The sequence below is a fragment of the Globicephala melas genome, chromosome 8 (assembly GCF_963455315.2).
Source record: "Globicephala melas chromosome 8, mGloMel1.2, whole genome shotgun sequence".
In the NCBI taxonomy this organism is placed as follows: domain Eukaryota; kingdom Metazoa; phylum Chordata; class Mammalia; order Artiodactyla; family Delphinidae; genus Globicephala; species Globicephala melas.
Window position 1 is genome coordinate 9,456,487 of NC_083321.1, and position 22,470 is coordinate 9,478,956.

The window sequence follows — 22,470 nt, forward strand, 5'->3', positions numbered from 1 at the left end:
AGCAGTTGCTCAAGACTATTTGGAGAAGGATTCGTCAACAAACATAATGACATCTGCTTTGGGCCAGACCCTGGGCTGGGCTGCGGTGGGTGGAGAAACACAGCCCCAAGGAGGACCTGGTCCCTGCCCTTGGGAAACCACAGCTGTGGAAACAATTGCCCTGCAGAGTGAAGGAGGTCTGGGCAGAATGAAAAGGACGTCACAGAGGGCTGCCCAGGTTGTTCACTGCACAGGGTACCAGCCAAGGGGGCATGAGAGCCAGACATCAAGTCTGGCTCGCCCTCCACTCACCAAGTCCTGTACCTTGGCATGGGCCATGCCCACCTAGGAAAGGAGTACCGTTCTCTAATTTGAACTAAGACACCATTCACTAGGCAAGGTGTGCCCTGGGCAGGCAGTGGCCCTGGAAGTGGAGGTCCCCACCCCACATCTCTCCACTGCACTGGAGCCCCAGGAGGACAGAGCCTGTGTCTATGCAGTTTCCTTTTGGGTCCCCAGCCCTTGTATGGCCCACAGTTTGTGCTCAGAAGGGGTGGTTGGATGCATGCATTCAAAATACGTGCCCCAGATGAAGACGTGATAAACTCAAGCCTGGGGCCCCAGCTCGGGGTCTGAGGGTAGTGCCCCAAGTTCTAGCAATATCTGGAAGGGAAGTACTTCCTCCCATCCTCCCAGGCCTCCTCTAGACACGGAGGCTGGGAGCCATGGTCCCTGGCAGGAGAGAAGCGGGGTTATGCTCTCACTGGATCAGCCCCAGGCTGAAGTTGAGGCTGATGGTCAGGGCTCAGGAAAGGTGACAGAGGGACAGAGGGGTGGAGGGACAGGCTAGACCAGCGTTCAGGGAATCTGCAGAGGATGTGGGACCTGACAGGGGTGTGTGTGTGTGTGTGTGTGTGTGTGTGTGTGTGTGTGTGTGTGTGTGTGTGTGTGTGTGTGTGTGTGTGTGTGTGTGTGTGTGTGTGTGTGTGTGTGTGTGTGTGCGCGCGCGCGTGCGCAATTCTCCCAGAGAGTAGATGGTGGGCAAAGGTAAGGATGGGCAGTATCTGTTCAGAGCAGGAAGGGAGGCCCCTGGTTGGGGGGGGGGGAGGGGCGGGGTTGGGGTTGAAGACTTGGGCCAAAGGTGGGGCCTCCCTCAGAAAATGCACTCAGTAGGAGTGAGAAAACTAGTTTTGGGGTCAGCCCCACTTCTCACCAGGAGGGAAGTTGCCCAGAGACAGGCGCAGAGCAGGGAGGCCAGGGAAGGAGTGATGGCCGGAGGGCCGCGTGAGGGGGTGGGAGGGTGTCTGCCGGCCTTGAGTGACAGTCCGCTAAGAATCTGGGAGCTGAAAGCCCGGAGCCATGGTAGGCTCTTGAGCAGGGGTGGTCCTGGGAGGGTGCTGCGCTGGGCCGCGCTGGGCGCCGGATGTCTGGAGCAGAGTAAGCTGGGAGCGTCAGTGAGCAGTGCTGGCCGCAGGATGATGGGGACCCGCTCCTCCCCCACTCGGGCCGTCGCACTGTCCGGGGAGGGCGGCCGGAGCGGGGCTGGGCCGGGAGCGCGCGCGAGCTCTGCGCGTCGGCCGCCAGAGGGGCGGGGCAGGGCACGTGTCCTTGGGCCACCCCTCGGCCACGTGACCCGCCGAGGGCAGGGTCGCAGAGGGACTGGGGGCCGGGGCGCGAGCCCGGGCCGCACAGACCCACAGGCAGCGGGCAAGACTGACAGGCGGCGGGGCAGCCTGGCTGGCCCGGGGCGGAGTCGGCTGCGGGCGGGGACGCGGCGGGGGCGGCGCGGGGAGATCTCTGGGCGATCGCGGCGGCGGCGCGGGGAACCGACGCCCGGGCGCCCCGAGTCGCCAGTATGTGGAGCGGGTAGGTCCGCGCGGGGTCGGGCCGCGGCTGCCTCTGGGGGTGGGACGGTGCGGGGGGGGTTCCCTGCAGTGTGTGCACCCCTACCGGGAGGTGCTCTACGCCCCCATCCCTGCCCGTGCTGTAGCCCGAGGACTGGCGAGCCGGTTTGGGGTGGAAGGACATTCGGCATGGAGGGTTCAGGGGGTCTCTCTGGGGGCAGGAATTGTGAAGGGTGGGCTGCTGACCGTCCCGGAGTGACAGCGCCAACTCCTAGCTTGTCCGGAGCGCAAGTGAGATGGGGGCAAGGGGGTGTGCGGCGGAGTGCAAGCCAGAATAAGCCTGGGATAAGCACCTAGAGGAGGGACCCCCAGGCTGAGTGAACCCTTGAAAAGCAGTGCATTTGCGAAAGGGGGGACTGGGTCTCTGCCACATTCGCTTGCAAGTTGGTGAACTTCCATCTGGGGCTCCTGGAACCTGCTGAGCTCAAAGGTGGGTAGGACCTCCCTGCAGCTTGGAGGGGTGCAGCGCAGACTCTGGGCCCTGGACTAGTGGCTCCAGTACCCATATCTGTTCCTTGATTCTTAGGGGTGGTCCCAGTCCCTGGGCAACCAGGTGTGGGACCCTTTCCCTGTATGTGCAGAAAAGCTGTGGCCTTCTCATGGAGTTGGGTAAACACTTCTTCCTCCCCATAGCCTGGAAAGACCAGGTCCTGGCGGAGATGTGGCCAGAGTGGGGGTGGGTTGTACTCCTGGAAAGAACGGGGCCAGATGGGTGGTCCCAGGACAGGGCTCCTCCCAGCCACAGCCGGGGAGTGAGGGAAGCCCCACTGGAGAGGCTGGCAGGCTGGAGAGCTCTGATGCAGGCTAGATCCACTTTACTCCATGGCACCTAGCGAAGTTCGAGCTGAGATGCTAGGGGAGGGCTGAGGAGTCATCCCCAGCAGGGGCTCCTGAGAGAATGGGCTCCTGGTAGGGGTGAGGTGTGGAGACACGTGAGACTCTTAAAGGGAGAGAGTTAAGCAGAGCCTGGATTCTTGTGGAATTGCGCCCTGGGGGAAGGAGACTGAGCTTACGGAGAAGGTGGTTGAGGTGGGTTGGTGACAGCTGGAGAGGTCAGGGCGATCCCACCTGGGCTAAACCGTGCTTGAGGAGCTTCTGGAGGAAGCTCGTGACCCCTTGTGTTGGGTGCGCCCAGGCAAAACACAACCACCGAGTTGCTGTGTGATCTTGAGAGTATGGCCTCACTGCCCTGAGCCTCAAGGTGAAATGTGTGGGTTGTGTGGTGGAGGTAATCCAGGCCCAGAGAGTGTCCTTTCCTGGAGGCGTCCAGGCTGGAGCCAGACAGACAAGTCTGGGAGGTGCCAGTAGACGGATGCTCACTTTAAAGACTGGATCCAAGAGTCCCGGGACCGTTCTGGATGGACCAGGCTGCCAAGCTGACGCCCGCTTGATCCTAAGTGTGGCTTACTTGGATCCCCCAGGGTGTCGCTGGGTGCAGAGCACATAGTAGGTACTTCATAAATGCAGATGGAAAGCATGAGGGGCAGGATGAGGAGCTGGGCATCTGGGGAGTGAGAGGCAGAGTCTTGGGGTTACCTTGAGCTCTGCCTTTTCATGGCCCCCTTACTTGGATGTTGGAGGCAGGGGCCAAGCTGCCAGCACCCGCTGGGGTCCTGGGGTCCTACGAGCTCACGCAGACCCCAGCAGCAGCTGGGAGGCACGCTGCTCAGGTCACACTTGCGCAGGTAACTGACTGAGCTGCTGTGACACCTCTGGGCGAGGGCATCCTTGAGATTCTTCCTTCTAGACTAGGAGGGGTGAGGAGTTGGTGACTCTGGCTAAGCCATTGATGTCTCTGGGGCTTGGTTTCCTTACCTGGAAGACAACAGAGCTACGTCTCTTGGGTGACTGCTCTGTTAATGGCCAGGTCGTAGTGCCAGTTCACCTTCTGGGCCCTGCTCCCCTGGGGTGGGTGGAAGTGGCAGGACTCTACAGGAGCTCAGGTGGACCCTCTTCCTTGGGACTCCTTGAGTGTGGGCCCTGAACTCAGAACCCAGAGGTGGCTCCCCCAAAACAGGACTGCTCCCCTCCCCCTCCCCCACAGTGTCCCCTGTCCATAGTCTTGGGTGCCAAGCTGGCTTCCTGGTGATGGGGTGAGGATGGTGACTGGGGTACTTCTGCTGCTAACACAGTGCTGGGCACTTGAGACTTGGTCATCAGAGCCGAGAGTTTGGGTTCTGGGCTCGTTTTCTGCCACTAAGTGGCCACATGACGTTGGTGTAGCCCCTCAGTCTCAGTTTCCCCATCTGACAGATGGGGCTAATCATACCTCCCTAGAAAGGGAGGGACAGGCTCTGATAGACGCCCAGGAATGAGAAAGACCACCCCAACCTCCCAGGGATGGGAGACTGTGTCTTTGCTGCAGGCAGGATGCTGGGGAGCTGCAGGGCTACAGATGGGCTGTGAGATCTTGAGAAAGTCACCTAACTGTTCTGGGCCTTGGCTATCGTAAGGAGCTTGGATCTGTGAGGTCCTGCCTTTAAGGAGTAAGTCACAGGGAACTCCAGGCTCTGAAATGGCATCTGAAGTATGGCCTAGGGGCTCCAGGGTCAAGAGCAGGAGAAAGGGGTTTTGCGACCTTCACTGTCACCTCCTCCTGGAAGCCCTCCATGATTTAACTACCTCCCACCTCCCCCTCAACAGATGGAAATGTCTTTCCTGCTGTCCCTTAATCAGCACATCTGTCTGTGGCACTCAGTAGAGTCCTGCTTGTCTTAGACTCTCCCCACACGGGATTTGTGCTCAACAGGGTGGGGGAAGGGAAGCAAAATGAATTCAAGTGTGATGAGAAGGGGGTTTGGTGATGTGGCTGCCAGAACCTGTGCACACTGGGTGGGTCTGGGCCGGTGGAGTGCCTGGCACACGATAGGTGCTCGCTGCATATGTGTTGGATGTTTGAGGGCTTGGGGTGTCAGATTCTTCTAGGACCAAACAGGCAGATGTGAGGTGTGTGCCATGTGCCCTGCTCTACCTCAGTAGAGGAGGGATCCCTCCACCCTTTCAGGCCTTGTGCCACCTCCGGTGGAGACACAGGGCTGGATTCCCTCCCTCATCAGGGCTGGGCTGCGCTGGGCTGGGCTGGCAGGCCTGGGGCTATGGCAGGGAGAGGCTTGGCCTGGTCCCCCTGCCTCAGGTGTTCTGACCTCCCTGCTTACCACCCTGAAGCTGTTCCTGACCTCCTCCTCCCTCCTGCTGCCTGTCCTACCAGGCACACACCTGCTTCCCCCTTCCTGGAGCGGTCCAGGCCCACCCTCTCCTATCCTGGGGGTCCCGCTTGGCTCACTTCCCGGCATTCTTCTGGTGCCTCGTATGACCCTGTTCTCCCATTCTTCTGGAATCCTCCCCTCCAGCCCCTCTGATGGCTCGTGTTCAGGTCTCCAGGCGGGCTCTCTGGCCCTCAGCTCCTCTCTCACCCATCCCTCATCCAGGCTCAGGGCTGCAGCTGCTCCCTCTGGGCTGGTGCCTCCCCTCAGCCACCACTTCCCCGATGCCTCAGCCACGCCCCTTACCTTCCCTGAAAGACCCCCTCCCAGTTCCTCAGTCGTGTCGTGGGCACTGCTGTTCTCATTCACCTTGGCCTCCGTTTTTCATTAGATTAATTACTGCAACTTTTGTTCTGTTCCCCTCTCCAGCCCCTGGTCCTCCCCTGATTTCCTCCCCACCCCCGCCCAAGTCTTTTGTCTCTGTGTGTCCCCTCTGTGTGTCCCCTCCCAGCCCAGAGCCTGCCTGGCTAGAACAGCAGCCTTGGGTGGAACCGTACCACCACCACTCAAGCACTATCTCCAACTTCCTCAAACCCCCGTCTGCATCCTGCCTCACTTCTCTGAAACCACCATTCATCCCCTTTCCGCCAGTCCTGACTTTTTTGGGTGACAGTTCACATGATGCACTAGTGCCTGGACTCTGGGTTCAGTTTCCCCACTGCCACTTCCTTGCTGTGTGTTACAGCCAGGTCGCCATCCCTCTCTGAACCTCGGGTGCCTCGTCGTTCAAACTGGGCTGGCGAGAGCATCTCCCTGTGGCAGCATCGCAAGTTGACACACGATGACGTCTGTGGGGATGTGGAGTGGTGGGCTGGCGTGGACGTGAACAGGAGCTTGAGAATCTGATCTGTTTGTGGGTCTGGAGCTGAAGACTTGGCCACTCTGTAGGCTGAGCCTGGCCGGGCTTGCTGGTTGGTTGGGGACCCAACACACGAAACCTTTCCTGGGACCCCCTTGGCCTCGTTACGAGAGTCACTTGCCTGTCAGCCTCAGTGTCCTCAGGGCTTACTGGACCGCCCATAAGTGTATGAGCGTGATTCTGAACTGGGCCCCTGTGCCATGGCTGTTCCTGAGCTGCGCCCTGGGTCAGAATTCCTGCAGACCAGACCAGCTGTAGTCGCCCTGGAACCCGGGCTTGGTGGCCCCAGGCAGAGGGTGAGGGTCGCAGTCTGCCCTCCCAGCCCTCTCCTTCCCCTGGTTTTCAGTGCTTTCTTCACTGGCTTCCCCGCTGCTTGCTTAATGAACCCACTGTGCCTGTTAGCACAGGGGAGGGGTCTTTAACTCAAAGAGGTGACCTGGGCACTGGGGGGCAGAGAAGGGGAGGTTAGGGCAGAAGGACCCCATGGCTGGCTGGTTGGGCTGGGGCTGGGAAAGGGTATCCAGGATGCTACCTGGGTCTGTCTGGCCCCGGGAGTGGGCTCCGTTCAGGCCCTCCTGGCCCAGTGGGGTTGCTGGGTGACTGGGGACCGTAGAATCCAGGGTGGGCCTCATTTCGCCATTTTTTCTGCTTGGGGACAAAAGCCCTGCTGGCCCTCCTAGGGGTGGCCTGGGGGGTGAGGATTGAGGTTACTGCTTTCCCCTGCCTTGTGTGTTTCCTGGGGAAGTCACCCAGTGGGGCCTTTCCTGTATGAGCTGCCCTGGGCTCTAGGCCGCAGGGCTGGCTTCGGGATGGGGGATGTTGGCTACCCCCACCTACCTCTGACCTTGACTCTTAGTATCTCCCACCCCCCTACCCGAGCAGACCCCTTCCTAGCCGGCCCTGCTGTGTGTCCTGGACACTGAACTCTGTGTCTGCAGGGAATGGGGTCCGAGAAGGCTTGTGCACAGGGCCGTGGACCTGGACTGGAAGGGGAGGTGCACGGCAGGAGGACTCCAGTGGTAACCCGTGCTCGCCCAAGGAGCGAGCTCCCCAGCCCCCAGGCACTCACACCCGGATTTTCGGGCCTCTGGTCTAGGAGACTGAAGTGTGTGGGAGATAGCAGATGCTGGCTCGGGTGGACCCGAGGGGCCTGGGCTCCCTCCTTCATCTGAACTTCGAGTCACGGGAGCTGGCCTCATAGCCCAGAAGTGTGAGGGGCAGGGTCTGCAGACTTCAGTACAGGGTGGACCCTCCTTCCCTCCAGCTTCTGCACCCCTGGCCCAGGCATTGGGCATTTGGTGACCACAGGGTGGTCCTGCTGTTCCCACGCCTTCTGCCATGAGGATTTGCTCGTGGGCTTTTCCACCAGGGACAGGGGGAGGGTGTCACACTCTGTCTCAGGCCTCCCTGGACCACTGTTTCCTCTGGCTGCAAAATAGGGCGCCATCCCCCCAGAAGTAGACCAAAGTGAGCCTGTTAGGAAAATGATGGGGGCCGTCTGGACGCACCCCCAGCCCGTGCCCTTGGGACCCACTGGAGAGTCCTCCACTGTGGCCAGAGGCCCAGACCATACTGGTGGACGAAGCTCAGGCCTCGTGGGAGGGGCTGGCGGCCTTGTTCCCCTAGGCAGGCGGTGTTGGCAATGTCAGGGTGGTCCTTGTTGTGGGGCTAGGTGTCTGAGACCTGGGATTCTGCCCTGTGCCCTGTGCTGTCCCTGAGTCAACCCCTGCCCTTGGCCTGTAGTTCCTGCTCATTCTATTGTAGTGGGCAGTCCCGAGATGGGGTCCCCACCAAGCCTGAGTGACTGTGGCCATTCTCTCAACTGAGGAAGTGGGGCTGGGGCCCAGGCCTCCAGGTTCCCACAGTGGGTACATCCCCAGGGCCTGGGGTTTCAGGTGCAGGACACAAGAGCCTGGGCAGGGATGGTGGAGGTGGTGGAGGTACCTGGCAGATAGCCCACTATTTACCTGGCGCTGTAGCCAGTGACTTCCTCATTGGATTCTCAGTGTGTCCCTGCGAGTTTTAACTGCCATCCCACAGGCGGGGAAGCAGGTTGAAAGAATTTCAGCAACTTTCCCAGGGGCTCGCGTGGACCCCAGGTCAGAGGCTGGCATGGACCCGGCCGTGCCCGACTGGCCTGTGCTCTCAGCCACAGCTCCCCCAGTCCTGGCCTCCCTCCTGGGAGGCAGTTTCTCTGCCTGAGCAGAGGCTGAGAAGCCAGTTTGGGCTGGAATTGGGTCAGATTTTCCTGTCACAGCCAGGGAGGAGCCTCCTGGATGCCCCTGGGCCCAGCGGCCCTTGATCCCAAGGCAGATGCAAAATTCTGTAGCCCACACCCCACCTGCCTGTCCGCTGTGGCTGGAGAGCTTTGGACCTGAACTGAAGACCTGGCCGCCTGTCCCACCAGTGCCACCGACTAGCTGTGTGGCCCTGGGCAAGTCCCATTACCTCTCTGAGCATCCGTCCCTCAACTGTAGAATGGGAACAATACCATGAATGCTGCTGAGAATTTTAAATGAGATAACACGGGCAGAGCACCCTCATGAGTCCCCTGGGTGCAGACCCCAGCCTGGGGCTGCCACAGTACTGCCAGAGACCCTTAAGCTTCAGGGACCGCCCCCCTTCCCGACTAGACCCCCCCCCCCAAGCAAAGTATTAGGAAAGATCCCTGTCCGGCATAAACACTGTTGACGGAGTGGTGGGTGTGTGTTCCCACTTTATTCGTCAAAGCCCCACGTCCTAGCAAGGCAGGACCCAGCCCCAGGAACCTTGAGGCCACATTCGGGGCCAGTCCCAGCAGACGGCAGGCTGGGCTGGGCAGCTGGACAGGGCCATGCGGAGGGTCGGGAAATGGGCTCATTGCTGGGGTCCCTGGGTGCCCTCTGTGTTACCTAAGGGCAAACTGAGGCTCCGGGGCCGCTTAGTGACTGTCCCAGGGCCCAGAAGACAGGGAGGTGGGACCGGAGAGACCCTGGCCTTGTGTTACTTCCCCTCCGCGATCCTGAATTTCATGACCCCTTGGCCCTGTCTTTCCTCCCTCCCGTGTGGGCCCCTCTTGGCCCCCTCCCCTCCACTTCCCCACTGCTATCAGCAGCCCAGCCCCCAGCCTCGGCCCAGCCGCTGCAGCTTAGAAGCTGCTGGCTCAGGAGCCGCCAGCTTTTGCTGAGTGAGCGAGTCCAGGGTGCTGTCTTGGCACAAACCGCCACGGCCCAGCCCGCTCCTCCCCTCCCTCCTCAGGGTCTGCTGCGAAGGGGGGGCGCGTGGATGGGAGGTGGGCAGCGGCTGGCGGCCCCCACCCCGCACCGCCTCTAGGGTCTTCAGCTTCAGAGGGAGGAGGGTCCTGAGGCCCAGAGAGAGGGGGTGTTTGCCTGAGGTCACAAGGCAGACCAAGCAGAGAGCTGGGACTGCCCCCCTGCATGGTCCAGAGAGCAGGAAGTGGGGCTGCCTTGCCTAGGCTGTTTGCAGAACCTTCCTGCCTCAGCCGGCCCTGCCTGCCCTGGCTAGGCCCTTCCTCTCTGGTCCACCCTAAATGGCGTCGAATTTGCATAAACTATGCATGAACCATAGCAATGAAGGCAGTTCCCACTTAATCACCTCGTGTGCCAAGGTTTTCTGCACATCGCTGATCCACTCAGTGACCCTTGAGGTCGGGCCATTGGGATTGTCCCCATTTTATACAGGGGGAAACTCGGGCTCTCGACATGCATGCATTTACAACATCTGCTGGGCAAACGAGCACCTGCTGTGTGCTCAGCACCTACGGTGGTCCTGGGCTGGAGGGGATGGTTGACAAAGATGAATGAGGCCTGTCCTTGCCCCCAGGAGACCCTGTGCTTGGTCATTCTGCCCTTGTGACGACCCCCGTGACGGCCTATTTTACAGATGGGGAGACTGAGGCCCAGAGTGGCAGGTGCATTGCCCAAGGCTGGTCCCTGGCCTCAGCTCTCTAGCTCTCCAGGCCTCGGGACACCACCCTGTATCTGCTCTTTGCCTCACAGCCAGCCCCACCCGGACGAGGGCCACCCACCGCCCCCTGAAGCTGTCCCAGTCCCCTGGAAGAGTGCGGGCCCCTGCAAAAGCCACAGGGATTCAGGCCTGGTGGAGACCCCTGCTGGGAAGGAAGCCCAAGGCGAGGAGGACCCTGCGGCCACCCGGCTGGACGTGTCGCGTCTGCGCAGCTCTTCCATGGAGATCCGAGAGAAGGGCTCAGAGTTCCTGAAGGAGGAGCTGCACAAAGCCCAGAAGGTGGGCTCTGAGGGCGGGGGCGGAGTGGGGGGGTGGTGAGGGGCCGGCCTGAGGGGCCGTGGGCTCTCACCCAACGGCCAGAGACGTCACGTTCCTGTCAAGGCCACCTACATGCCAGGCCTGTGCTGGGCAGGAAGGCAGCCCAAACGAAGGAGAAACAGTTTTTCTTGTGACTTTTAAACGACTTTTAGAAGTCATGACATCTCTGAAAACCGTTCCCAGGCTCTAACAAACTGACAGTTGGGGTTCAGCTTCACGCTCTGAGCTAAATGGAAGCACAGAGGAGGCAAGCTCGGGGCCCTGAGGCGCACGTAAGGCGGCCCCGGGAGTGGCGCCAGGCCCGGGGCCGCTGGGGGGCTCACAGCGCCCTCCCTCGTGCCCACGCCCGCCCCGCAGGAGCTGAAGCTGAAGGATGCGGAGTGTGAGCGGCTGTGCAGGGTTCGCGGGCAGCTGGAACGGGAGCTGGAGGAGCTGACGGCCAGCCTGTTCGAGGTGCGGGGCGGGGCGGGGCGGCGGACAGGGGGCGGGGCAGCTGGGCGTCCGTCCGCGCCTGCCCCTCACGTGGAGCCCGCCGTCTTCCCAGGAAGCCCACAAGATGGTCCGAGAAGCCAACATGAAGCAGGCGGCGTCAGAAAAGCAGCTGAAGGAGACGCGGGGCAAGGTGAGGCACGCGCCGGCCCAGACCTCCTGCCCACCTCTGAGCCCTGCGAGCGCCGGCCTCCGCCACCCGATCGGACCCTCGCATGGACTGGGGGGCCAGCAGGGAGGCGCAGAGGCATCCGAGATGGCCCCACTGCAACGTTCCCGCTGGAGTGGGAGCCCAGCTCCCTGGGACTCGAGCTGTGTTTCTGCTGTACCACGGAGACCTTTCTGGGGACCTTTTCAGGGGCTGGGAGGATCCTGTGGCCATTGTAATTTCTTTTCCTCCGTCCCATACCCCCTTTACAAAGCAGAAACCTCAGTCTGGCTGTGTGAGCTTGGGCAAGCAGCTTTATCCCTTGGAGCCCGTGTACCCATCTGTAAAATGGGAGGGCTGGGTTGTTCCTGGCTCCGGTGGGCCCCTCAGTGGGAGACCCAGCCAGCTCCCAGATACGTGCACCTAACAGAGTCCTGGCTCCCAGTATGACCTCAGCCAGGCTGTGTCTCCTCTGAGCCTCAGTTTCCCTATCTTTGGAAAGGGTATCTCAGCCCCCAACCCAGAGGCTGTTCCAAAGATAACGGGTGGAGTTAGGTGCTCAGGGTGGTCTTTCCTGAGCTGGGGTGGCAGGCAGTGGCAGCCGGGGCAGCCTCAGCCCTGGGTTAATATTGACAGCCGTCTCTCCCGGCCAGATCGACATGCTGCAAGCAGAGGTGACAGCCTTGAAGACACTGGTCATCACGTCCACACCAGCCTCTCCTAACCGCGAGCTCCACCCACAGCTGCTCGGCCCCACCAAGGCCGGACCCCGCAAGGGCCACTTGCGTCATAATAGCACCAGCAGCGCCCTCTGCCCCGCCGTGTGCCCCGCGGTAGGACACGCCCCCAGCCTGGACAAGGAGGGCAAAGAGGTGAGGGGCAGCGGGCAGGCAGTGGTCACGGGAAAGGGAAGCAGTGCCCACTGTCAGCCAGGCAGCGGTGCCCAGTGGGGACCCGCCTGGACCCCGCTGTGTGACAGGGAGCGTGTCCTACCCTCTCTGGGCCTCTGTGTCCTCTGGCTGTGAGGGCTGCCTGAATTCCCTGTGATAGGAGGTGTTGGGCCCTCAGTAGGGTAAGTGGGGCACCTGGTCCAGGCGGGACAGTGGCTGTGATGTCCTTGGCCACGGGTCTTTGGGCAAGTGAAGCCGCCTGTCAGCATGTCAGTCTCCTCGCGTAAATGGGGTTTCCTGGGGCCACAGGACGTGGGTGTCAGGAGCTCAGCTCAGGGCTGCACCCAGCGGACGCCCCTGAAGGCTGTAGTGGGATTCAGCTTCCTGGAGTCTCTGATGCCAAGGTGGCCCCAGCTCTGCCCTGCCCCAGGCCTCCCGAGCACCCAGGGAGGAGGTGCGGGCCAGGCCTCTCCATCCCCTCCTGAGCTCTAAGCTTCCGGCTGGACTCTAATAATCTCCTTCCTCTGTCTGTCTCTGTGCACCTGTCTGTCTGTCTGTCCTGCCGGCCCAGCCCGGGCTGCCCCCTCTCCTCTCCCTGCTCCTCTGCGTGATCCCCAGCAAGGCAGTTCACCTCACCTACGAGCCGGCCTGGCAGCTCCCACCTGGGGAGCTGCCTGTGGGCCCCACCTCTGCTACCTCTCTCTCCTTTTCCCGACAGGTAAAGACTCCGGAGAGGGGCCGCTCCCTCTGCCCCCTCCCAGCCTCTCCCTCTGCATGTGCCCCAGGGCAGCCAGCGAGTTGTGTGTGTTCCTTTCCGTGTGCACATGCCTGCGTGTGCCGTGCGTCCCGTCAGGTCCCTGTGTGTACCTGCGGGTACCTGCAGCGTCACTCTTCAACTTACCCTCCTCAAGGAGGCAGCGAGGGTCTTCAGAATGAGACCCTGGACCCAAGTCTAATTCTCTAGGCCAAGAAACTGGCAACACACCTCCAACACACTTGGAAGTGAAACTTTTGAGTTCCGAATCAATCCTTCTGTGCAAGGGGAAGAGAAGAGTTCTTCTTTGGGACTCGGGTCCCCTGCATGGCTACAGGGGACAGGCCCGCTGGGGCCTGCCCTGCATCCTCCCTGGCTCCCCACCTCCTGGGGCTCTGCCTGTCTCTGCCATGCTGGCCCCCCAGTGCCCTGCCCCCCACCACCAGCTCACCTTCCCCCACAGGTGGACACGACCCTGTTTGCAGAGTTCCAAGCCTGGAGGGAATCGCCCACCCTGGACAAGACCTCCCCCTTCCTGGAAAGGGTGTACCGGGAGGACGTGGGCCCCTGCCTGGACTTCACCATGCAGGAGGTGAGGCAGACAGAGGGCGGCCCGCCGGGGGACCCGGCCCTGCAGCCGGCGGCCAGCCCCTCACCACCTCCCACTCCTCCCTGCTCTACCGCAGCTCTCAGCCCTGGTACGGGCCGCCGTGGAGGACAACACGCTCACCATCGAACCCGTGGCTTCGCAAACACTGCCCGCGGTGAAGGTGGCCGCTGTCGAGTGTGGCCGTACCAAGTAAGCTTAGCACCCTGCCCCCTGGGAAAGGCCCACATAGCCTTGGGCTGCACCAAGGGGGTGGCCAGGGAGGACTGAGCCTCAGGCCTGCCTGCTGGGTCCTGCAGTGGGACCTGGGGGTGGGCAGGGGCACCTGACCGGAGAGGGACAGTGGCTGCCTCCGCGCAAGGCAAGGAGGCATCTTTGGCAGACATGCTGCCTCTAGTCATGGAGCCGGGGTCTCCTCCTTCCTGGCTGGCCTGACGTGCATCTCTCTCCTACCCCCTCTCTCCCACAGTGGGTTCCGGGCCCCGATTGACACGTAAGTGACGTCATTTTTCACTCCACCTCCTGACAATGACCCGATGGCCCCGGCATCTTGTCCTCCCTGCTTCTCAGCTGGCATTGGGCAGGGCCAGCAGCAGAGCAAAGCTGCCAGCATGGAGCAAGGGCAGGGACTGGGGCCTGCGAGGGAGGCCCCTGGGTGGGAGCCTTGTCACAGAGGGGAACATTTGAGCCGGGTTTTGAAAGATGAATAGCAGTTTGCTGAGCAGGGAAGGACCTTTCAGGCAGAGGCAACAGCATGAGTGGAGGTATGAGAAGCTGGAATATTAATGGAAACACCACTGGATCGGTGGGCGGAGCAGTGGGGTGGGTGGGCATGGGGTTGGGGCTGAGGCCACAGAGGGTGTTTGGGGCCAGAGTGTGAAGGCCTCAAATGAGGTTTGGGCTTTAACCCACCGAGGCCAGCATTTCACAAATCATCGATTAACGTTCCCTGAAAAGAGGGTTCCCTGGTCCAATCAGAGTCACAGTGAACCTGGAGGCAGCAAAGGCTCTGATAAGTCCTGCAACCAAGGAGCCTATTTAACCTTCCTTTACTCGGGATTCTCCATAACTATTTCCTGGGCAGTGGGGAAGCAGCAGGGAAAGATAATGGGCTAGATGTGGGTTTTTGGAGTAGCCCCTGGCTGTAACATGGAGAAGAAAAGCAGAGATGAGGCAGAAGTCTGGTTGGAAGGAACTGAGGGCATCTGGGCAAAAGGTCCTATTGGCAGAACCTAGCCTGGGGACTTGGTGACCTAAGTGGAGGAGAGAGAAGACTCCTGCTTAGGAGGAAGGGATGACTGGGTCTGAGGGCCCTAGTAAAGTAGGGGGCAGCATTTTTAGGGGCGGCAGAGGGTGGAGCTTTTGTACACCTGGCCTGAGGTTGACCAAGCTCTCCTGCCCAGCAGGGGTGAGGTGAGGGGTTGAGGGATGGGGTCCAGCTTGGTTTAAAGGTCTCCCCCAGGGACTTCTGAGACTGCCCTCCTCCTTGGCCTGCCTCCAGGCTCCTTGGGAAGCTGGGACCAGGGGAAAGGATGCCAGGCCCCACCCTGATGTGTGTTTGCCTCCCCCTCCCTCTGTGCCTTCTCCGGCTGCTGCGTCCTCCCTGGATGAGCTGGGTGGGCAAGCCCCAGCCGTCCCCATGGTCCTGAGGTCTGCTTTTCCCTAGTACATGTGCCCTGAGTGGCCTGGCCTGTGCCTGTCGTCACCGAATCCGGCTTGGGGACTCCGAGAGCCACTACTACATCTCACCGTCCTCCCGGGCCAGAGTGAGTCATCCAATGGGAGTGTTACCTGGCTCCTTAGAGGCTCCCTGGGCTGGGACTCTGAGCCCCAGGCTGCACAACCTACAATCTACAGAGCAGGGCACAGGCTCAGAGAGGTACGAGAATGACTTGGGCCACACAGCCAAGCCGGTGTATTTGTTTGCTGTTGCTGTGTGACAAGTTACCATAAACTTAGTGGTAAACTTCGATTTAGTATCTCACAGACTCCCTGGGTAGGAGTCTGGGCACAGCTTAGCTGGGTCCTCTGCTCAGGGCCTCATGGACTGCAGTCACAGTATCAGCGGCTGCATCCTTTCTGGAGCTCAGGGTCCTCTTCTGAGCTCACATGTTGTTGGCAGAAGTCAGTTCCTTGTGGTTGAAGGACTGAGGTAGCCATTTTCTTGCTTGCCGAAAAGTAATCATGGGAGTGACACCCATCAGCTCCGTCGTTTAATATAACCTAATCAAGGGAGTGACACTAGAGTTCCAGGCTCCTGACTCCTGGCTCCGGCCCCAGGCTTTGGAGAAGGTTCTGAGGCTTGTCTGTCACACAAGGCTGACAGTCAGCTGTGGGCTCTGAGGGGCCTCCAGGGATCCCAGCTTCTGCCCTCACCTGCCGAGTGACCCAGGTGAGGGTCAGTGGATCAAGGGGCCTCACTGAGCTGGGATGAGGGTGGGGTGGACCCCTTTCCTCTGTCCCTTCAAAGACAGTGAAGAAGATTGGAAAGAACAAAAGTTTGGAAAACTCTGAAGCTTGGTGCAAAGGCGACGTGGTGTGGAAGGTCCTCTTAGAGGAACCGTCTCCTCCCCTTGACCTACTAGAGGTGCCTGATGGGACTAAAGTGGGCAAATGGCCTCATCATCAGGCAGTAGACTGACCAGCACAGTCAGCTTGTCGGGTCCTGACAGCCTCTGCAGGGCAGCCCAGCATGTTGTTTTGGCAAATCCCCCAGCAGCGAGCTGAGCTCCCATTAGAGAGGGAGTCTGAGCCTTAGAAAGGAAAGGGGTGCACCCCAGGCCGCTCAGCCTAGACCGGAGGTCTCCCCATCCTGGATCCAGTCTCTTAACTGCTGCAGTTTCCACCCCCTGCATCTGTGCCCAGAGCCTTGTTCGGTGGCCATGGGTCACCTCTGTGTTTTTCTGATCCCAACCAGGGGATCTGTGCCAGACGCTCCCATGCCTAGAAAATTACATCTAGAACGTTGTTCTGCCAGGCCTACGTGTCTGCTGTCCTGGGCAGAGCTGGGAAGGCAGAGGGGAAGGGTGTGAAGTTCTCGGATGTGGTCCCCACCCTGATGAGACCAAGGAGTGTGGAATCCATAGTGAGAAGAAAGTTCTGTCCCCAAAGCGCAGCCCTGGGGAGAGAGCCCCACTGCTCCCCACCATTCCCTAGTCACGGGCCTCTGGTAGGGCCTACTGGCCACTGAGCAATGCCAGGGCCTGGGACCCAAGCTTCTCCTGCCCGTCCCATCCGGCCCTACGCAGCCCCTCCTCAGCCCTCCCAGGCGGCACCTTTGCCACACTGGGTTAGTCCCCTCACCTGGCCTCTCTCACACCTCCCTGCCTTTGCCAGGGCCACCAACCCCCTGCACCGAATTTTGTCCTCCTGGCAAGGGCTCCTGTGTGTTTGAGGGCCCAGCAGGAGCATCGCCCCTCCCTCAGCTTTCTCCACTGCCCAACCTGTGGCCCCCACACACTTGCTGTCCCTCCCCCAAAGTGCTGGGTATTCAGCATGGGCAGTTGTGGGCACAGCTGCCAGCTGCCTTCCACCCTGCTTTAGGTTGGGTACCCTAGAAGCAGAGCCTAAGATGGAGATGGTGTGCAATTCTCAGGAGGCAGAATGGGGGTGGGGGGAAGGACAGGCAAAGGTGAGGCTTCAGCTGGAGTCTGGCTTCAGTCTGATCCACAGGGGCTCTGGAGCCCAGAGTGGGTTCCACCCTGAGGCACGGGCGTGGCCTTTTATACCCAAGATGCCTGTCAGTCATTGGCTAAAGTCTGTGAGGGTATGGGGTGCAGAGGGGCACCAGCAGCCAACATTCTCAGCAGTGGGGAGATGGGGCCCCAGCCTGGGGAAGGGGCCTGGGAAGGGCACTAACAGCGCCCTCTCAAAGGTATGAGAGTCTTCGTGACAGAGCTCAGGTCTGAGCCAGCTCGGGGTCCCCAGTGCCTGGCGCAGGGCCTGGCTGGGAGCAGGCCTCAGGTCAGACTGGGGGCTTCAGGTGGGGATCCAGGGCAGCCAGGTGAGCAGCTTCTGATCCCCTCACCTTTCCTGGCATTACGAATAGCACCTGGCAAGGCCTGGCCGGCCGGGGCCTCCAGTAGCCAGAGCGAGCAGGCCCCTCCGGGGAGTGTGGGTTCTAGGCAGCCTGCCCGGTTTCATCTTTGCAGCTCAGCCACTTAATAAGTGGAGGCTCTGTGGCCTCCGCAGGCGTTGTGGGGTCGTTCTCGGAGCCTCAGCGCTCCCCACGTGTAGACTGGGAATGATAGGCACGTCCGGCGCACCGGGTACGCGTACTTGATTACGCTTAGTTGTCGCTATCGTTTTTATTAGGAGCACTAGTGCTGCTGTTGACTGTAACGTTAGAGCCCAGAATTATCTGAGTCTCACAGGACGTGGGTCTTCCCGCTCTGGTCTGCGATACACCCTGGCTTTTTTGGGGGGGGAGGGGGCAAGTGTGAGGGCCGGGGGGTCACACCCTGCCCCCTCTGCCCACAGATCACGGCCGTGTGCAACTTCTTCACCTACATCCGCTACATCCAGCAAGGCTTGGTGCGGCAGGACGGTGAGCGCCCCCTGGTGGCCGCTGGGGGTGGCGCCCGGGAGGGGAAGGGCGGGGCGGGGCGGGGCGGGGCGGCCGGGCCAACCCCAGGGCTTTGCTGCACCCCGTCGGAGGAGGACTCTGCGAGAGAGAGAAGGTCGTAGATTAGCAAAGCGGTCCGGAAGCTCCTGTTGCTGAGCCCTGTGGAGAGAGGAAGAGCGGAAGGAGCCTCCTGGGCTCTGCCTTACCGGGAAAACCAGCCTGGTGCCCCCACATACCTGGATCCAGCTGCTTTTTCCCGTTCAGAAACCTCTCCAGCCCCCCGGGCCTGTAGTGACGGCATTCCTGTTACTGGCCTGGCCTACACGATGGGGCCTCCCCTGTGAATCTCCTCCCCTCTCCCGCCGCGTGGACCTCCAAGTGGTGGCTGGACACGGCTCGCCCACCTCCCCCTGTAGACACTCCCCGCCCTTGCCCAACAGGTCCTCTGTCCATCCGTTGTCCCCCTGCCCCCATTCTGCCAGGCCAGGGACGGGCCCTGTGCGGGGTCGCTGGAGAGCCCCGGGAGCAGGGGTTGGAGAGCATTTGCAGTCTGTCCAAGTGCGTGGCAGTGTATACATGGGTGTGCGTGTCAGGCTGTGGAGGTGACCGTCACCTCCATGCCTCCCGGGCTGTAAGCCCCCAGAGTGGAACCTCAAAGAGGTCCGGCTACGCACTGAGATCTGTCCTCAGGGACTGGGGAGTCCTAGGGTGCCCACCAGCTGCCCTGCCCAAAGCCGGGGGAGAGGCCAGGCCATCTGCCTGAGGCGACCCTGAGTGGGCACTGAGCTGTCCACCCTCTGTCTGCCTGCAGCGGAGCCCATGTTCTGGGAGATCACAAGGCTGAGGAAGGAGATGTCGCTGGCCAAGCTTGGCTTCTTCCCCCAGGAGGCCTAGGTCATGGCCCAGGCCTGGAGGGGGTCTCTGAGCTGGAGCCAACACCTGCCCCAGGAGAGACAGACAGACAGACGGGGTCCTAGAGCCAGCCCTGAGCCAGAAGCTGACCAGAGGGACAAATGGCCAGGCCGTGGAGGCAGCACTGAGCCGGCAGCAAATGTCCATCCCAGGACAGGACCTCGGGAGGTGACCTCTCCCCCCCTCGTAGTACTACAGCCACCAGGAGACTTTCGAGAAAGCACCAAAGACCAAGGAGCTGGGAGCCGTACAAAGGGGCTCAGCCCTTGGGAGGGCACCCCTGGGACAGCCAGCACCCCCTCCCCAGTCCTAGGAGCTGCTGCCTGCAGGTGCCTCACTGGCGAGATCTCCAGGGTATCTCCGCACCCCCCCTTTCCTAAGCCCTGGGCACCAGCACCCCCTTGTGGCCATCCCTCACCTCGTTCCCAGGTGGGCCTGCTGTGCCCAAGGGCCAGAGAGCTAGGAGGAGCGGACGGGGGCGGACGGGGGCCTCGCTGGCTGTCTTCCACTCCATCCTGTATCTGCCTGACAATGACCCCAAAACATCCTTAAGATGTATCAGGGGCCCTCCTCCCACCCGCCCGCTCGACCTTCCTCCTTCCCGCCAGCTGAGCCCGATGCTGCAAGGAGCCTTCGCCCCCACCACTGCTGGGAGGATTGGGGCACTTTCCTCCCAAAGTAAAACACAGACAGGCCTCAGGATGCCCGGGCCTGTTTTCAGCTGTGGATGGCCGTTCCGACGACGGAGGCTGAGATCGCCCAGCCCGGTACACAGGACTGGGGTGGGGCAGGCAGGACCCGGGCCCCTCCTCCCCCCTCGCAGGCTACTCAGTACCGGGGTCCAACCTGGACACATCCCTCACCACGTCCGATTTCCTCCTCTGAATGGAATGTAACGCGATCTCTATTTAATAAAGGACGGCTTTGTTGGTAGAGGCCAGGCAGCCACGCGCCTTCACTCCTGCGCCCTGGGGCTTGGGCCAAGGCTTGGGCATCTGAAGGAATGAAACAAAATCCTTTCCTTGCCCGCCCTCGTGCTTGGGATTAAACCCAAATCCTGAAGGGATTGCTGGAGGGAGCACCAACTGAGTCTTCCCCAGTGTTCCTGGGGCAGTAGGTTATTGGGGGATGAGCCCAGCTCCCTCTCCTGAGAAGTGGTTTGCTGTCAGGAGAACGGGGGCTCTGTCGCTGCCTCACAGGGGATCTTGGGCAGATCCCCTTGCCATCTCCCTGCCAAGTGTCACGAAAGCCTGGAGCTCAGAGTCAGAGCATCAAGGCTGCCTGGTGCCTGCAGGGCAAGGCAGGATTGATTGGTGATGTCTGCCAGCAGCACAGCAAGGCCTGTGGTAGCTGTGGTTTTCCCCGCCCTGGTCAAGGGACAGTAGTCAGAGGTGGAAGAAGGTGGAGTCGCCCGGTCCTCTGAGAACCCAGGGCAGGCCTTGGGAGGTGCCTTGTGGGGCCTGATCCCCTCCCCACAAGTAGGGATGTGGGCCCAGGCCAGTTGGTGTCCTTCCTTGTGGGGGTGGGGCGTAGCAGCTTCTGGGTCAGTATTTACTGGGGCTGGTGATCCCTCGAGGGGACTTCTCTGTTGGCCTGAGACCTTGGGGCCACTCAGCTGGTAGGTCGAGGCCCTCCCACCCTATCACTCTCTCCAGCCAGTAGCCTTTTCCCTCTCGCTCTCCCGCCTCCAAGACTCTCCCTCTCTTCCCAGCCCTCCCCACTACTCCACTAGTGATTTGAATCCCTTCTGTCTCCCCAGCCCCCTCGGATGTTCACCGGTTAGGCCTCCTGTCACAGATGTTCATTCATTCACTCAACAAACGCTGGGCAACTCATATGCCAGACACTTTTCCTGGTACCGGGGGTACCTCGCTTGAGCTGAGACGCTCACGGGGAGACTGGCAATAAAAACAATGCACGGGTGACATCCATGGTGTCAGATGGAGGAAGGAAAACAAGGAAGGCGATGGAGGATGTCAGGGAAGGGTGTATCCTGCCGCATTATATGGGGTCACCTATGTCCTCTCCTGCATACCAGTCTCTTTCTGTCCTGGGTCAACCCTGGGTCAGCCAGGGGACAAGGGAGGATGAAGGTCTGGGCCCTGGAGCTGCCCGTTCCTGCCCTGAGCTTCTGTGCTCCCGGTCCAGCCACACCCAGCGCCAAGGAGACACCAGGCAACAGTTCAGGCAACCTGGCAGAGAATCCCCACGGCCAGATGTGCTCAGCCTGACCCTGCCAGGTGAGCAAACAGTAGCTGAGATGCCTGGGGGGTGCCTGTGACCCTTACACTCTGGCGTCAGCGTCTCCCAACAATATATAATAGCTGAGCACTTACTGTGTCCCGGGGCTTGTTCCAGACCCTTTAAGTGAACAATTCACTTAATCCTCAGGACAACCCTATGAGGTACTGTTTTCCTCATTTTGCAGATGAATCGACTGAGGCACCACGAGGTCATACGGGAAATGGTAGCCCCAGAATAGGAATAGATGAGCCCAGCTCCAGAGCCCACGGTGTGAGCCAGCTTCCTAGACGCTTCATACTCACCACCTGCCGCGTCCCGGATGCTGCGTTAGGTCCTTCCCTGTTTTTCAGGGATGTAGAAACAGGCTGAGGCAGTGGCGGAGCAGAATTTGAATCTAGGTTTGTTTCTCACCTTTACCCCGTGAGGGGTGCCCTCACCCCTGCTCTGCAGGCTTCTGGGGGTGGGTATGGGGGGAGCTCAGGGCTTTGGCTTTTGGAGTTGGGGGGCGGGGAAGGTTAGCTCACATCAGCCACACAGGAGTTGTTCCTCTTAAGTGAATTTTCTAGATAACCCACTCAGGTCTCTCTAAGTAGTGCCGCACAGGTGGCCACCTCTTACAAGCCAGCACCAACCACAGTCTCCAAGCCTGAGCCCGGCCCCACCCTGGCCTCACACGTTGCGCTGCTGTGTCACATTTTACCATCTGCCAAGCCTGTACCGATTTGGTCCTGCCAGGGTTGTGTACCCGGGCAAGTCACTCCTCTCTGGGCTTCAGTTTTCTCATCTTTGACTTGGGAATATCAGACTAAATGACCTTTGCAGCCCCACTCTTTCCCTTTTTTTTTTTCCATTTATTTTATTGTGGTGAAAACCCACACAGTTGACCATCTTAGCAATTTTTCATCGTATAGTTCAGTAATGTTAAGTATATTTGCATTGTTGTGAAACAGATCTCCAGCACTATTTTTTTCTTTTTTTTTTTAGCGGTACGCGGGCCTCTCACTGTTATGGCCTCTCCCGTTGTGGAGCACAGGCTCCTGACACGCAGGCTCGGTGGCCACAGCTCACGGGCCCAGCCGCTCCGCGGCATGTGGGATCTTCCCAGACCCGGGCACGAACCCACGTCCCGTGCATCGGCAGGCGGACTCTCAATCACTGCGCCACCAGCACTATTTTATCTTGCAAATCTGAAACTGTGTACCCATTAAACAAATCCCCTCCCCCATCCCTGGCCACCACCATTCTATAACTACTTTAGAGATTTTATATAAGTGAAGTCATGCAGTATTTGTCTTTTTATGACTGGCTTCTTTTATTTAGCATAATGTCCTCAAGGTTCATCTGTTTTGTAGCCTGAGACAGGATTTCCTTCCTTTTTAACGCTGAATAATATTCCATTGTATTCATAGACCACGTTTTGTTTATCCACCCTCTGTTGATGGACATTTGGGTTGCTTCTACCTCTTGGCTATTGTGAATAATGCTGCTATGAACATGGAAGTACAGACATCTGTTTGAGACACTGCTTTCACTTCTTTTGGATATTTAGAGGTGGGATTCCTGGATGATATAT

At 60.1% G+C, this 22,470-nt stretch overlaps 1 protein-coding gene across 5 annotated transcripts; it reads left to right on the forward strand.

The window, feature by feature from the left end:
• Window positions 1-1,629: 1,629 nt before the first annotated feature.
• Window positions 1,630-19,570, forward strand: RAB3IL1 (RAB3A interacting protein like 1). 5 transcript variants are annotated; one of them, XM_060303086.2, is made up of 12 exons: window positions 1,630-1,845; window positions 10,004-10,250; window positions 10,647-10,742; window positions 10,834-10,911; window positions 11,580-11,798; window positions 12,388-12,534; window positions 13,034-13,162; window positions 13,257-13,369; window positions 13,647-13,670; window positions 14,844-15,056; window positions 17,657-17,723; window positions 18,553-19,570. In XM_060303086.2, the coding sequence occupies exons 1-12, from the start codon at window positions 1,835-1,837 to the stop codon at window positions 18,583-18,585; spliced, it is 1,377 nt and encodes a 458-aa protein (XP_060159069.1). In that variant the 5' UTR covers window positions 1,630-1,834; the 3' UTR covers window positions 18,586-19,570. The 5 variants fall into 5 exon arrangements, with proteins under 5 accessions (XP_060159069.1, XP_060159073.1, XP_060159071.1 ...); XM_060303087.2 differs by having other exon boundaries at window positions 1,636-1,845; window positions 14,844-14,943; XM_060303090.2 differs by lacking the exon at window positions 14,844-15,056 and having other exon boundaries at window positions 1,631-1,845.
• The last annotated feature ends 2,900 nt before the right edge of the window (window positions 19,571-22,470 follow it).